This window comes from Salmo salar, chromosome ssa10 (assembly GCF_905237065.1).
Source record: "Salmo salar chromosome ssa10, Ssal_v3.1, whole genome shotgun sequence".
Lineage (NCBI taxonomy): Eukaryota > Metazoa > Chordata > Actinopteri > Salmoniformes > Salmonidae > Salmo > Salmo salar.
In genome coordinates this window covers 77,547,768-77,563,479 of record NC_059451.1, presented here as the reverse complement: position 1 = coordinate 77,563,479, position 15,712 = coordinate 77,547,768, and the positions used below count along the sequence as shown (strand labels likewise).

Sequence of the window (15,712 nt, the reverse complement as noted above, 5' to 3'; positions counted from 1 at the left end):
GTTTCTTTAGGCTTGAGGTCAGGGCTTTATGATGGCCACTCCAATACCTTGACTTTGTTGTCCTTTTTTTGCTGTCCATTTTGCCACAACTTTGGAAGTATGCTTGGGGTCATTGCCAATTTGGAAGACCCATTTGCGACCAAGCTTTAACTTCCTGACTGATGTCTTGAGATGTTGCTTCAATATATCCACGTAATTTCCCTACCTCATGATGCCATCTATTTTGTGAAGTGCACCAGTCCCCCCTGCAGCAAAGCATCCCCACAACATGATGCTGCCACCCCCGTGCTTCACGGTTGGGATGGTGTTCTTCGGCTTGCAAGCCTGCCCCTTTTTCCTCCAAACATAACAATGGTCATTATGGTCAAACAGTTCTATTTTTGTTTCATCAGACCAGAGGACATTTCTCCAAAAAGTATGATCGTTGTCCCCATGTGCATTTGCAAACCGTAGTCTGGCTTTTTCATGGCGGTTTTTGGAGCAGTGGCTTCTTCCTTACTGAGCGGCCTTTCAGGTTATGATGATATAGGACTAGTTTTACTGTGGATATAGATACTTTTGTACCCGTTTCCTCCAGCATCTTCACAAGGTCCTTTGCTGTTGTTCTGGGATTGATTTTCACTTTTCACACCAAAGTATGTTCATCTCTAGGAGACAGAACGCGTCTCCTTCCTGAGCGGTATGACGGCTGCGTGGTCCCATGGTGTTTATACTTGCGTACTATTGTTTGTAGAAGATGAACGTGGTACCTTCAGGCTTTTGGAAATTGCTCCAAGGATGAATTTGGGGTCTACAAATTCTTTTTATCTGAGGTCTTGGCTGATTTCTTTTGATTTTCCCATGATGTCAAGCAAAGAGGCACTGAGTTTGAAGGTAGGCCTTGAAATACATCCACAGGTACACCTCCAATTGACTCAAATGGTGTCAATTAGTCTATCAGAAGCTTCTGAAGCCATCATATATTTTTCAGGAATTTTCCAAGCTGTTAAAAAAGGCACAGTCAATTTAGTGTATGTAAACTTCTGACCCACTGGAATTGTTTACATAGAAATTATTTCACTTATAATTCACTATGTAAACAATTGTTGGAAAAATTACTTGTGTCATGCACAAAGTAGATGTCCTAACCGACTTGCCAAAACTATAGTTTGTTAACAAGAAATTTGTGGAGTGGTTGAAAAACAAGATTTAATGACTCCAACCTAAGTGTATGTAAACTTCCGACTTCAACTGTATATACACACAACTTGAGTAAACCGAGACATATGTTCACCAGAGTTTACGTCAATTAAATTCAAAATCAATTCAGGAAATTAAGTGAACATTTAGATTAGGGCGTGTCCTCTAAACTCCTAAATTGTTGGGAATAAAACATTTACTAATCCTAACTGTAAGGGTCTCCCAGACTCAGCCTATCCCCAGACTAGCAAGCATTCTCAATGGAGTAAATTTAATCCGAGTGCAGGAAACCAGCCCAATAGGTTTACAGTCCGATCTCTTTACTTCTTCACAGGGAAGTTGTAACACCTGATGGAGGTCATGACCTTTTGACCCTTCTTAGCAGTGGGTCGCCGCAGTGGTGTAGGAGGAGGATGCCTCCCTGTGGATGGTGCTGAAGGGCGACAGCTCCAGGTCGGTGGTGGTGCACTCGTGCTCGTTCTCCTCGCTGGTGGTGGCGGTGGTGGAAGATCTGGGCGGGCCACACTCGTCACAGCAGCAGCAGCAGCAGTCCAGGAAGGCCCGGCTGAAGGGCTGGCACAGGCAGAACAGCAGGACAGGTGTCACTGCCGACTTACAGAACATCAGCAGCTGGCTGACCAGATGGAGAATGTCCAGGGTCCGTCTGGGAATTCCCGCCGCCATGTAGACAGTGACGATGTTGCAGATGTTCTCAGGGATGATGCAGAAGCCATAGAGGATGGCCAAAGCCACAACCGTGCAGTTCATCTGGCTCTCCTGATGGATCTGTTTCTTGTTGCCACGCACACAGGCCCGCTCGGCCTGCCGGATCTTACAGGCGGTCACCAGGGAGCTGCCGATGGTGAACAGCGTGGGCAGGCAGAAGTAGCAGCCAAAGTACCACCAGAGGCGAGCACCATCATATGTCAGGCCCAGCACATAGAGCGTGTCCGGGAGCTCGGTGGAGATACGAACCACGCAGCGCTGGCAGGGCGTCACATCCGGAGGCTCGCCATCTTCAGTGACCAGCTGGCGGATCAGGAGCTCTGGCAGGGCCAATAGGAGAGCCCCGATCCAGATAACGGCCAGCTTGGCGGCCGTGGAGGCACAGTTCTCAATCATCTCATAGTACATCTGGACGTTGTTGGCAGCGCGGAAGCGGTCGATGCACAAGGCGCACAGGGTAAAGGTGGTAACCCCTAGGGAGGCGACCTGGAAGGACAAAGAGAAGGGAGGAGAAGGTAAGATACTATCCAGTTAATGTTTTATTACTGCACATTAACAATACAGTGAGAGTTATTTTGTTTTTGATTGAGAAACAAGTAGAGAAAATGTATCCAGTCTCCAGATACTTCTCCTTATTGTATAGCATCTTGGGAAGTCTGGATAAAATACCAAGGCCCCAGAGCCATGTTGCTCTCTGAAAAGACCAAAAGAATGTGTCCACTGTAAACAATCCATGTTTTAAAGACCGCTTGGAGCAATTTTCAAATGACAATGGTACAGCACAGAATACTAGACGTCAACAGGTTTAGAGAGAGGGAGAGACATCTTCCGTAAAGAGGTTCTGTTTTGACAGCTCTCTTACTGGAGAACTCAAATGTCCACACTTGTTTTAATAAAAGACAAACAGATTTTTCCGTCCTTCATCACACACTAGATCCTCATTTCCCATACTGAGATGTTTGAAAGTAGCCATGCGTAATGTGTTATGAGTGATATTGTTTTAAAGAGTGGGGAGACTACAGTTGGATACCAAAGGGTAAACTTTAGACTTACATTTATTTTTAGAGCAACAGCTTATAATATAGATGACTTTGTAACGTGATAAAGAAGGAGCACAGTATACCGTGCTGTGTGCAAGGGAGACCAATTGTAGTCCTCGATGGTTACAGTATGCAGTTCTCATTTCTTAGCCTAATCGAGTTATGGACTTGGCAAGAGAGCCAGCTCATATTCATGATTAAATAACATGAAAACAAACTGCAGACCATGAGGCATGGAGATTAATATCTCAATGCAATATCTCTATCCCTACACCCAGATATTCACTATGCTCCAATTTTTTGCTATCACAATACAGCCACAAAAATGTTGCAAATGTGGTTGCTTTTCACCCATATCTTACACGCTAATACACATAGAACTCAGAGACAGCAGATATGCAGTTTACATTGAGTGTTAAGTTCAGTGTTGTCTTCTAGACTGTGTAGTAGTGCTATGTTCTTTTGTTGCTAGGCTTGATCATTGTGACTACCTCCTTATGGGCCTTGGCAGAGGAAGGTGTAAACACAGGAGCCAGTGCCTGAGCCAGAGAAGCCATGAGTACTGTCAGACGTACAGGGGCAGGCTTTGATCTGTCTGGTCCTTATGGCCCCAGAGAGTGAGAGAGAGATCTGTTGCACTTCACAAACAGCACCATTTGTATGTAGCCCTTTATACTCCTACCCGTATACGGGTTGAAAATGGAAGATTTGGGCATTGATAAGCGTTTAAATTGGAACGCAGTGGCTGTACAGCAACATGCTATAAATGATGTCAGCAATTCACAGCGCTGTATGGGTTTTGACTGACAGCTGTTCTTAACTTTGAGCACCCCTTCGCGACAAGAAGTTGACCCCATCCCTCCCTCTAATTGGTCAACTTTTGCAAGAAAAAAAATGGTTGTCTGGGTGAGGGAAATGCTGTAAATTAAGAGGATTCTATGTATTTTGAAATCTGAGACGTTGAGGATTATAATAAACACCGCTTTGATGTCATACAAGCAAGCCAGACACCCTAAATTCAAATGTGCACTTCACATTTCCATGTCATATCATGTCATGTCACGTCAATGTTTATGATCACTATGTTAAATGTACAGTTACAAGATGACATGGCGTCATACCCTGGATTGTACTGAACAAAATGAGCCTTTGTTTGAATCAGGAGTATTTTGGTAAGATTTGTCAAATGGATGGCGGGGGAGAGCTTTGTATGCATCTCTGTGTGTTGGGTAAAGGTGGTCTAGAGTTCTTTTTTTATCTGGTTGCACTTGTGACATGTTGGTAAAAATTAGGTAAAACTGATTTAAGTTCGCCCGCATTAAAGTCCCCGACCACTAGGAGCGTCGATTCTGGGTGAGCATTTTCTTGTTTGCTTATGGCCTTATAGAGTTGGTTGAGTGCGGTCTTGGTGCCAGCATCGCTCTGTGGTGGTAAATAGACGGCTACAAATAATATAGATAATGTGGTCTACAGTTTATCATAAGGTACTCTACCTCAGGCGAGCAATACCTCGAGACTTCTTTAATATTAGACACCGCGCACCAGCTGTTAGTGGCGGGCAGGCCTTGTGTAACTAACCTCTGTCACCTTTGTGTCCATAATGACACATTTTCATGTGACAGAGTACTTCAGTTGCCACAGGAACTATTAAAATTAATGTCCCCACTGTTTCTGTAATTACGCTCCATTAAATGCTTGATTACCGAGTCACTTAACATAACGACGATGCCGCTGCCGCTATGCATTTAATGTTCTTACCATGGAGGTAGGCGACTCAAAGAGACTTAAAGTGCTAGGTCTGGGACTGTGGTTTTAAAATGGCCTACAGGGCAGCAGGTAGCCTAGTGTTTAAGACCATTGGGCCAGTAACCGAAAGGTTGCTGGTTTGAATACCTGAGCCGACTAGGTGAAAAATCTGTCTGTGCCCTTTGGTAAGGCACTCAATTGCTCTGCATTAGAGTGTATGTCAAATGTAAATGTTGGACTTACAAACCCTGTCACTAAGCAGCTTACAGACATATTTTGATTGTTTGGGTCTTTGTGTGGTGGTTTATCTGTCTTGTAGGGAAAATTGCACCTAGCCTATCAAGGACAAGGTGGGTCCGTCAATGTGTTGATTATACTCATTCAATCTCTTCACATCTGCGTTTATTCCAATCAAAGCTACTTTCACCAAGAAAGTGCATAGTTGTTGAGGTGCATAGTTTTAACGCTGTGACTTTAATCACAGTGTATTTTGCAAACTGTATAAGGTGTTCCATGTTCTTGGAATGCATAAATCTAGGGCAGGGATCATCAACTAGATTCAGCCACAGGCTGATTTTTTTCTTGAGCGGATGGTCGAGGGGCCAGAACATAATTATAAATAATTTATAGACTGCAAATTGACTGCAAGAAGCCCAAACATATATCATGTTTGAATAAAACATAATAATTTTAAACCTTGCTTACATTTGTATACCACATTTGTATACCATCTCTATATGTGTGAGAATACTTGGGAACATATTTCTTAAATTAAAATCACTTGGAGCTGATTTCCTGGTGTTTTTACAGTCTTTAATGTCCCAATTATTTTTTATATAAAAATGTTTTGCTCAGAAAGCTTGGGGGGGGGTAGTTGGTAACAAGTGTGCTAATACTAATACAGACCCTTAAGTTACCTATGCTATGGCCACAATATATAGACACTTTACTGTGTGTTTAGATTTGTGTAACTCTGTAAAACATGTTATTTTAGAGGCTCTGCACAATGTCTATGTGATCCCTCAACACCTAATTTGACCATAGTACATTTTACAAGATGGCTGACAAAAGAGCTGCCTTACTGCTGAAATAGACATGGTAAACTGATGCAATATTAGGTGTGGGTCTGTGCAGTAATTACTGAGGCCCACTGTCTCATTGTCTAGACTAGAGAGAAAGTAGGACTGTAACCCTATCTCTGACCATACAGGGGCATTTACTCCTGTATCTGGCCAGTGACAGGTCACCTAAGAGTTTGAAATAACAGGTTGAGGTGACATTGGAGAACAAGTAATCTAAACCTGGTACACTGCACACCAACCTGGTCTCAGAGCATTTTGTATTGTTCTGTACGTACATCTGTGACACTCCATTTGGTATGATATGTTACGTTTGGTATATGGTATGTATTAATTTGTGGATGTCCATCATCCATTTTCATGATATGTTACGAATTACAATTGATATATGTTATGAATTTGCAAAATGTACAATATGTTAAGAATTTACAAAACATATTATATGCTAAGAATTCTAATTTGTTGTGGCTAATGTTAGCTAGCTGGCTAACGTTAGCTAGGCTAGGGGTTAGGGTTAAGAGTTAGGTTAAGCTAAAATAGTTTTTTTGTCATTTAGTAGACGCTCTAATGCAGAGCGACTTACATGAGCAATTAGCGTTAAGTGCCTTGCTCAAGGGCTCTTTGGCAGGTGATTCACCTAGTCGGCTCATGGATTCAAACCAGCAACCTTTCAGTTACTGCCCCAACGCTCTTAACCGCTAGGCTACCTGTGTTAACCTGTTATGGCTAGGGGGCAGTATTTTCACAGCCGGATAAAAAACGTACCCGATTTAATCTGATTATTACTCCTGCCCAGAAACTAGAATATGCATATAATTATTAGCTTTGGATAGAAAACACTCCAAAGTTTCTAAAACTGTTTGAATGGTGTCTGTGAGTATAACAGAACTCATTTGGCAGGCCAAAACCTGAGAAGATTTCATGCAGGAAGTGGCCTGTCTGACAAGGTGTCGTTCTTCTTACCTCTGTTTATTGAAGACTGAGGATCTCTGCTATAACGTGACACTTCCTACGGCTCCAATAGGCTCTCAGAAGGCGGCAAAAAGCTGAATCGTGGCTTTGCAGGCTCTGGTTGAAAAAAAGTAGCGCGTTTGGGTAGTGGCTGGTTACAGTACTGTGAGACTCAGGCGCGTGCCCGCGTCGACCGAATGCTTTGTTTTCTTTCCTCTGTTTACCTAAACGCAGATTCCCGGTCGGAATATTATCGCTTTTTTTACGTGAAAAATTGCATAAAAATTGATTTTAAACAGCGGTTGACATGCTTCGAAGTACGGTAATGGAATATTTAGAAATCTTTTGTCACGAATTGCGCCATGCTCGTGACCCTTATTTACACTTGGGATAGTGTCTTGAACGCACGAACAAAACGCCGCTATTTGGATATAACGATGGATTATTTTGGACCAAACCAACATTTGTTATTGAAGTAGCAGTCCTGGGAGTGCATTCTGACGAAGACAACAAAGGTAATCAAACTTTTGTAATAGTAAATCGGAGTTTGGTCAGGGCTAAACTTGGTCGGTGTCTAAATGGCTAGCCGTGATGGCTGGGCTATCTAGTGAGAATATTGCAAAATGTGCTTTCACCGAAAAGCTATTTTAAAATCGGAAATATCGAGTGCATAGAGGAGTTCTGTATCTATAATTCTTAAAATAATTGTTATGTTTTTTGTGAACGTTTATCGTGAGTAATTTAGTAAATTCACCGGATGTTTGCGGGGGTATGCTAGTTCTGAACGTCACATGCTAATGTGAAAAAGCTGGTTTTTGATATAAATATTAACTTGATTGAACAAAACATGCATGCATTGTATAACATAATGTCCTAGGGTTGTCATCTGATGAAGATCAAAGGTTAGTGCTGCATTTAGCTGTGGTTTTGTTTTTTGTGACATTATATGCTAGCTTGAAAAATGGGTGTCTGATTATTTCTGGCTGGGTACTCTGCTGACATAATCTAATGTTTTGCTTTCGCTCTAAAGCCTTTTTGAAGTCGGACAGTGTGGTTAGATTAACGAGAGTCTTGTCTTTAAAATGCTGTAAAATAGTCATATGTTTGAAAAATGGAAGTTTTGGGATTTTAGAGGAGTTTGTATTTCGCGCCATGCCCATCATTGGATATTGGAGCAGGTGTTCCGCTAGCGGAACGTCTAGATGTAAGAGGTTAAGTGTTAAGGTTAGGGGAAGGGTTAGCTTACATTCTAGTTGCAAAGTAGCTAAAAATGTGTAAGTGGTTAAAAGTTTCTTATTAGTTAAAATGCTAAAGTTGTCCATGGTAAGATTTGAGCACGCAACCTTTGGGTTGCTAGACATTCGCGTTATATGCCCGACCAACCACCCTCCTTTATTTTTTGCCTTAAGTAACCTTCTGTTTTATGTAACCATAACAAACGTAACATATCCTACTAAATTCAGTGGCCCAGATTTACTATGCTACGTCTAGTTTATGAGACCAGGCTGTGCACATAATTGAGCACAGATCATTGCATGTCACATGAAGTACCTACCATGCAGAATAGAATGTAGATATGACAAGTGACAAGGAAGAGAGTTATTGACAGCAGACCCCACTTCAACACCCAATCATAACACACTCGAGTAACACAATAGCTAGTGGGAATTACCTCAATATAGGGGATGATTTTACAGGAGAACTCCCCCAACAACCAGTTCTTGGTTAGTTCATGGAATATCACCAGCGGCAGGCAGAAAAAGATGACAACAAAATCCCAAAGGGCAAGATTGGCAAGAAGAGAATTTGAAATACTTCTCATGTAATAGTTGTGGCACACAATGCACATGATTGCCATATTCCCAATTATTCCAACAGTGAAAATGATGACTGAAATTATCATGATGGCATATGATTCTGCTGTTATGGGGTAAAAGTTAGTTTTTACATATTTTCTCTTTGTTTGAGGATTGAGAGGAATCAGTGTGGTATAGTCCTGGAGGTCTGGCAAAGTGAACTGTTCATAATCACTGGCATCAAATGGCAAGTCTGTTGACTGGTTCTGGGCCATAGGTTTAGGCAGCGGTTTCCACATGGCCAACGGTACATCCAAAGACGCATCTGACAGCATGGTTGGCTCACTTATTTTGTTCTCTTTTTTACTGCCATCCTTCACATTTCTTCTCCGACGGCTTACAGTCCCTCTTTTGTGTCTGCAGATCCGTTTGTGCTCGTTACTGTGGTGTCCTCCTCGCGTGTGTCTCATGGAGGGGTTTAAATTACCATATACAAAATCCCGCGTTTCCATGGTTGCATGCTTCTCGGTGTCCAACTTTTCTACCTTGAGGCTCTCTGACTTTCCATCCTCGAGTAACGTAACATAATCGGTTCCATTTGATGAATAGCTTTTGCGCACTATTGCTCTTTCATTCATAACTCTTTTCATATTAACAGTCCCATTCATGTTATCCACCCATGTCCTAACCACATCCCAAGACGATGCACTTGAGGTATGCACCCTTTTACTGTCCATTTCGTTGACAACTCTGCCATACGCCGAGTGCCAGCTCTGCCTACTATTGGTTTTGTTTACGTTCGCGTTAGTGACGGCATACTCATGTCTAGGAGTAACATTTGTCTTTGTCTTCTCCCGGTGTATGCGAGTGAAAACAACCTCGCTACAAAGTGAAAAGCACAGTAATCTCAATAGTAGTACTAGCATTGTGTATCTTAAAACACGCGACAATAGGGGCTTGTATTCCAAATTGATGTATCCATTGATGTTTAGGCTACCAAATCGGAGACGACAGAACCAACGCCAAACCTCAATTCACAAGTTTGAAACATTGTTCTTTGACAGCGTCATTCAATAGTTGTCAAACCCTCGTCCAATTAGATAAAGTGCACTAGGCAATTGTCAGGTGCTGCTCAGAATTCAACGTGGTCTCAGAGCATTTCGTATTATTGCAGAATTGCGCCAAAGGGAAGTTCAGCAACGTTTCTTTCCTAACCCTGTGAAGGAAGTATCCTTGAATCTCGGCACTGCCTCTCTGAAGATTGTAAAAGATTTAAGTGGCCAGAAGATCGCATTTCCAAATCATACCCCGTCTAAAGTCTGCAGTTTCCTGGTGAGGTAGCATGTCCGAATAGCACCCTGGGTACTGGTACCCTCAGGTCCGAGGCGCCGAGTCCGAGATGGAGTGCGTTATTGTCGGGGACGTGCCAAGCTCAGACTGGAGCTGCACACCGCTTGTGATATGAACATCGCGGAGAGAACTGATAAGAGAAGGGCTCCCCTGGAGGCCTCCCATATCTGTCACATTACTAAATCAGTCAGCATCACCACCTCAGACAAGTACAAACATATAATACATTTTTCTTTTTTTGGAGGTTGATCTCCGTTGCTAACCTGAGAGGACTCACAAATGAAAATAATTTGCCAATGACATGATGTCATGTTATATCACTGTACACATCAAGGGATAGGGCCTGGAGATGACAGGCCTCAGAATCATTGACTTTAAAAGGCATTTCACGGTTGCGAGTATTGGGGCGCTCGGTTAATGAATGCACTCATTGTCTCTTTTTTTGTTGTTGAACTAAACAGGTGCCCCTGGTATCAGCGATTTAAAAAATACCCGCGTACTATTCGACACTTCTATATTCATGTGGATGATACCATGATTGTGGATAATTATGAATTAATCATAAATATTGATGAATGAGAGAGTTACAGAGGCATAAATATCACACCCCCAAAAATGCTAGCCTCGCCTCTTATTGGTAATGGTGAGAGGTAGGGTCAGCATGTTTTGGGGGTATGATCTTTGTGGCTCTGTAACTTCTCTCTCGTCATTATTTACAATGAATTCAGGATTATTCGTAATCATGGAAGCATCCACATGAATCTAGATTTGTTCAGAAACATATTCTATTTTTATTTACAATAAAAGTGACTCCATGATGACACAATGCATTATTTACCATTGATTTCTATTGGGCACAAAATAATCTGACACACAACCAAAACAAACTGCAAATGCATTCAACAAGTTTGTCGAGTCACAAGCTTGATGTAGTCATTGCTTGAAAGGAATATGGGACCAAATACTAAACCTTTGACTACTTTAATACAAATACTTTTGGTTCCCTAAAATGGAGGAACTATGTACAAAAAGTGCTGTAATTTCTAAACGGTTCACTGACATGGGTGAAAATATTAAAAGCAACAAAAAATGTGTCACTGTCCAAATACTTTTGGACCTCACTGTATATAATTAAGCAATTACCATCCCGTCATTTATAAGGCCATGCATAAAAATGATGGGCAGGCCATTATTTTGGCTATACCCCCACGGGATGACAATGCCCTCATCCACAGGGCACGAGTGGTCACTGAATGGTTTGATGAGAGTTTTCCACCACCATCAATAAAACACCAAATTATGGAATTTCTCATGGAAGAATGGTGTCACATCCCTCCAATAGAGTTCCAGACACTTGTAGAATGCATGCCATGGTGCATTGAAGCTGTTCTGGCTCGTGGTGGCCTGAAGCCCTATTTACACAGTTTATGTTGGTGTTACCTTTATTTTGGCATCTATCCATCTATCTATCTATACTGAACAAAAATATAAACACACAACATGCAACAATTTCAAAGATTTTACTTAGTTACAGTTCATATAAGGTAATCAGTCAATAATAAAAAAAAATTGGGCACTTATCTATGGATTTCACATGACTGGGAATACAAATATGCATCTGTTTATCACAGATACATAAAAAAGGTAAAACGGTAGGGGGGTGGATCAGAAAACCAGTCAGTATCTGGTGTGACCACCATTTGCCTCATGCAGTGTGGCACATGTCCTTCGCATAGAGTTGATCAGGCTGTTGATTGTGTATTCACACCCCTGAGTCAATACTTTGTAGAAGCACCTTTGGCAGTGAATACAGCTGTGAGTAAATCTAGGTAAGAGCTTTTCACACCTGGATTGTGCAATATTTGCCCATTATTCTATAAAAAAATATTCAAGCTGTCAAATTGGTTGTTGATCATTGATAGACAAACACTTTCAGGTCTTGCCATAGATTTTCAAGTAGATTTAAGTCGAAACTGTAACTCAGCAACTCAGGAACATATGGGCTAGGTGGGACGCTAGCGTGCCACCCGTGGTGCACTCCATCAACAGCAGGTGCATTTCAAGAGCGGCAAATTTGAATCCAAATAAATGTCAAAATTCCAATTTTTCAAACATACAACTATTTTACACCCTTTGAAAGATAAACATCTCCTTAATCTAACCACGTTTTACGATTTCAAAAAGGTTTTACGGCGAAAGCATAAATTTAGAGTAATTTAGGACAGTACATTTACAATAGTTGTGTGTAATGTTTTGTCAATTCAAAGACAGGGTCACCAAAACCATAAAACCAGCTAAAATGATGCACTAACCTTTTACAATCTCCATCAGATGACACTCCTAGGACATTATGTTAGACAATGCATTCATTTTTAGTTCTATCAAGTTCATATTTATATCCAAAAACAGCGTTTTACTATGGCATTGATGTTGAGGAAATCGTTTCCCTCCAATAACCGGCAGTCAAGTCAGCGTCACAAATTAAATAATAAAAATTAGAAAACATTGGTAAAATATTATATTGTCATTTAAAGAATTATAGATTTACATCTCTTGAACGCAATCAACTTGCCAGATTTAAAAATAACCTTACTGGGAAATCACACTTTGCAATAATCTGAGCACTGCGCCCAGAAAAATACGCGTTGCGATACAGACTAGACGTCATGTTGGGGAGATCTAAAATCGAAAATACTATGTAAATAATCCATTACCTTTGATTCTCTTCATCAGATGTCACTTCCAGGTATCACAGGTCCATAACGAATGTAGTTTTGTTCAAAAAAGCTCATCATTTATGTCCAAAAATCTCCGTCTTGTTAGCACATGATCTAAGCCAGCCGGACTTCTCGTCATGAACGAGGGGAAAAAATATATTTACGTTCGTTCAAACATGTCAAACGTTGTATAGCATAAATCATTAGGGCCTTTTTTAACCAGAACATGAATAATATTCAAGGTGGACGAATGCATACTCTTTTATAACGTATTGGAACGAGGGTACCCAACATGAACTCGCGCGCCAGGTGTCTAATGGGCCATCATCGTTCCATGGCTCTTGTTCGGTCAGATCTCCCTCCAGAAGACTCAAAACACTTTGTAAAGGCTGGTGACATCTAGTGGAAGCAATAGGAAGTGCCAAAATATTCCTCAGCCCCTGTGTTTTTCAATGGGATAGGTTTAAAGGTAATACAACACATCAGGTATCCACTTCGTGTCAGAAAATGTCTCAGGGTTTTGCCTGCCAAATGAGTTCTGTTATACTCACAGACACCATTCAAACAGTTTTAGAAAATTTAGGGTGTTTTCTATCCATATGTAATAAGTATATGCATATTCTAGTTACTGGGTAGGAGTGGTAACCAGATTAAATCGGGTATGTTTTTTTATCCAGCCGTGTCAATACTGCCCCCTAGCCCTAACAGGCTAACTGACTTCTCCAGTGTAGATTTGTCCTTGTGTTTTAGGGTATTGTCATGCTGAAAAGTAAATTCATCTCCCAATGTCTTGTGGAGAGCAGACTGAACAACGTTTTACTCTATGATTTTGTCTGTGCTTAGCTAAATTCCATTTATTTTTTATCCTGAAAAACTCCCCAGTCCTTAAGGATTCCGACCATACCAATAACATGATGTAGCCACCACTATGCTTGAAAATATGGAGAGTGGTACTCAGTAATGTGTTGTATTGGATTTGCCCCAAACATAACACTTTGTATTCAGGACAAAAAGTTAATTGCTTTGCCACGTTTTTTGCAGTATTACATTTTGCAAACTGGATGCATGTTTTGGAATATTTGTTATTCTGTACAGACTTCCTTCTTTTAACAGTCAATTAGGTTAGTATTGTGGAGTAACTACAACGTTGTTGATCCATCCTCAGTTTACTCCTATCACAGCCATATATATACTGTACATACTGAGTATTGAGTATAAAAAACATTAAGGACACTGTACAACACTGTACATGTCACGCCCTGATCTGTTTAACCTGTCATTGTGCTTGTCTCCACCCCCCTCCAGGTGTCGCCCATCTTCCCCACTTATCCCCTGGGTATTTATACCTGTGTTTTCTGTCTGCCTGTGCCAGTTTGTCTTGTTTGTTCCAAGTCTACCAGCGGTTTGTGTCTCAGCTCCTGCTTTTTCCAGTGTCTCTTTTCTCGCCCTTCTGGTTTTGACCCCTGCCAATCCTGACTCCGAGCCCGCCTGCCTGACCACTCTGGCTGACCCTGACCCTGCCTGATGTCCTGTACCTTTGTCCCTACTCTGGATTACCGACCTCTGCCTGACCTGACCCTGCCTGCCATCCTGTACCTTTGCCCCACTTCTCTGGATTATCGACCCCTGCCTGCCTTGACCTGTCGTTTGACCTCCCCTGTTGTTACAATAAACATTGCTACTTCTACAAGTCTGCACTTGGGTCTTACTGGAAACCTGATAGAAGGTTACACCTTCTCCTTGAAAGGTTACCCTCTGGGTGGACAACATCCACTGGCAATTAAGAATAGCCTTCTATGGAGCCTCACGAAACACATGTTGGCATAAGTGAAAGACTAATTTCTCTCCGTATCCCCCTAGCCAAGATACGTTATGCTACTCTAATCAGTGCATACACACCAACGTTACCATCTGAAAATGAGGCAAAGGACTGCTTCTACCAGTCACTAGATGAGGCCCTTCACCGCATCGCCAGGAACGACAAGATCTTTCTGCTGGGTGACTTCAACGCTAGGGTGGGACAGAACAACAGGATAAGGAGTGGAGTGTGTGTTGGCCAGTTCGATGAGAACGGCATGAGACTGCTAACTCTGTGTCGAGCACTATCTCATTGTCACTAACACCTTGTTCCAGCAGACTATTTCATAGTGAGACATGCTGACACTAATGGCGTCCTGCTGACACATGCCATGAGGGGTGCAGAATGCTGGACAGAACACTGTATTATACTGGCTAAACTCCCGATGGGAATATGTTCCCCCCAACGCCTGCAGAAGTCAAGTAAGAGGCCTCTGCACCGTATCTGGCTTGAGAAAGCTGCAGTAAGGGACGAGTTCCGTCGCTCTCTCGCTGGAAGGCTGAGGGAGACTGAGCCTTTTCTGAGTGCAGAGGACCCCGTGGACCAGAAGTGGGTGTCTATTAGCTCAGTGCTCTATCAGGCAGCGGCCCACTCAATTGGCTATAGAGGTAGGAAACATCAGGACTGGTTCGATGAGAACACTGACACCATCACAGCCTTACTGGACAATATACACAAAGCGCACAGGGCTACTCTCAACAGCCCCACATCTGCTACCCCTCACAAGCAATGGCGTGCATCGAGCAAGGAAGTGCAATCAACCTTGCGTGCTCTGCAGAACGAATGGTGGACAAATAAGGCACAGGAAATCCACACTTATGCCGACAAAAATGACATGCACAATTTCTACAACTCAACTAAAGCTATCTATGGCCTTAGAAGTCGCTCCATCACCCCCATGAAAACAACTGATGGTCTGACTCTTTTGAAGGACCAAAACCAGATCCTGATGAGGTGGGCTGACCACTTTGAAGCACTACTCAATCAGCATTCTCCTACAGACTACTCCATCCTGGCAGAACTACCTGTCCGTCCACCCATTCAAGACCTCACCCTTTCGCCAACCTTCCAAGAGGTGTTATCAGCTATTCGTTCCCTCAAGAACAGCAAGACTCCTGCTGCTGACAGCATCCCGGCAGAGCTACTTAAGAAGGGAGGTTACTTCTGCACAAGAACACTCCACCAGTACATCACTGAGGTTTGGACCGGGAGATCGTCCCCCAACAGTGGTGGGATCCAAACATTGTCACCATCTATAAGAATAAGGGTG

At 42.2% G+C, this 15,712-nt stretch overlaps 1 protein-coding gene across 1 annotated transcript; it reads right to left on the bottom strand.

Annotated features, from left to right (window-relative positions):
- Window positions 1–603: 603 nt before the first annotated feature.
- On the bottom strand, window positions 604–10,095 carry LOC106561031 (prosaposin receptor GPR37). Its single transcript, XM_014124588.2, has 2 exons — window positions 8,394–10,095; window positions 604–2,391 (listed from the first exon to the last, which is right to left on the bottom strand). Exons 1-2 carry the CDS (start codon window positions 9,441–9,443, stop codon window positions 1,558–1,560), a joined length of 1,884 nt encoding a protein of 627 aa, XP_013980063.1. The 5' UTR covers window positions 9,444–10,095; the 3' UTR covers window positions 604–1,557.
- Between the last annotated feature and the right edge of the window lie 5,617 nt (window positions 10,096–15,712).

Bases quoted from the DNA above. Each gene is read 5' to 3' on its own strand.
- LOC106561031 (XM_014124588.2), bottom strand. From the start codon at position 9,443: ATGCTAGTACTACTATTGAGATTACTGTGCTTTTCACTTTGTAGCGAG. The intron at 2,392-8,393 runs GTAATTCCCACT...TTGTCCTTCCAG, and splicing joins AAATCATCCCCTATATTGAG to GTCGCCTCCCTAGGGGTTAC.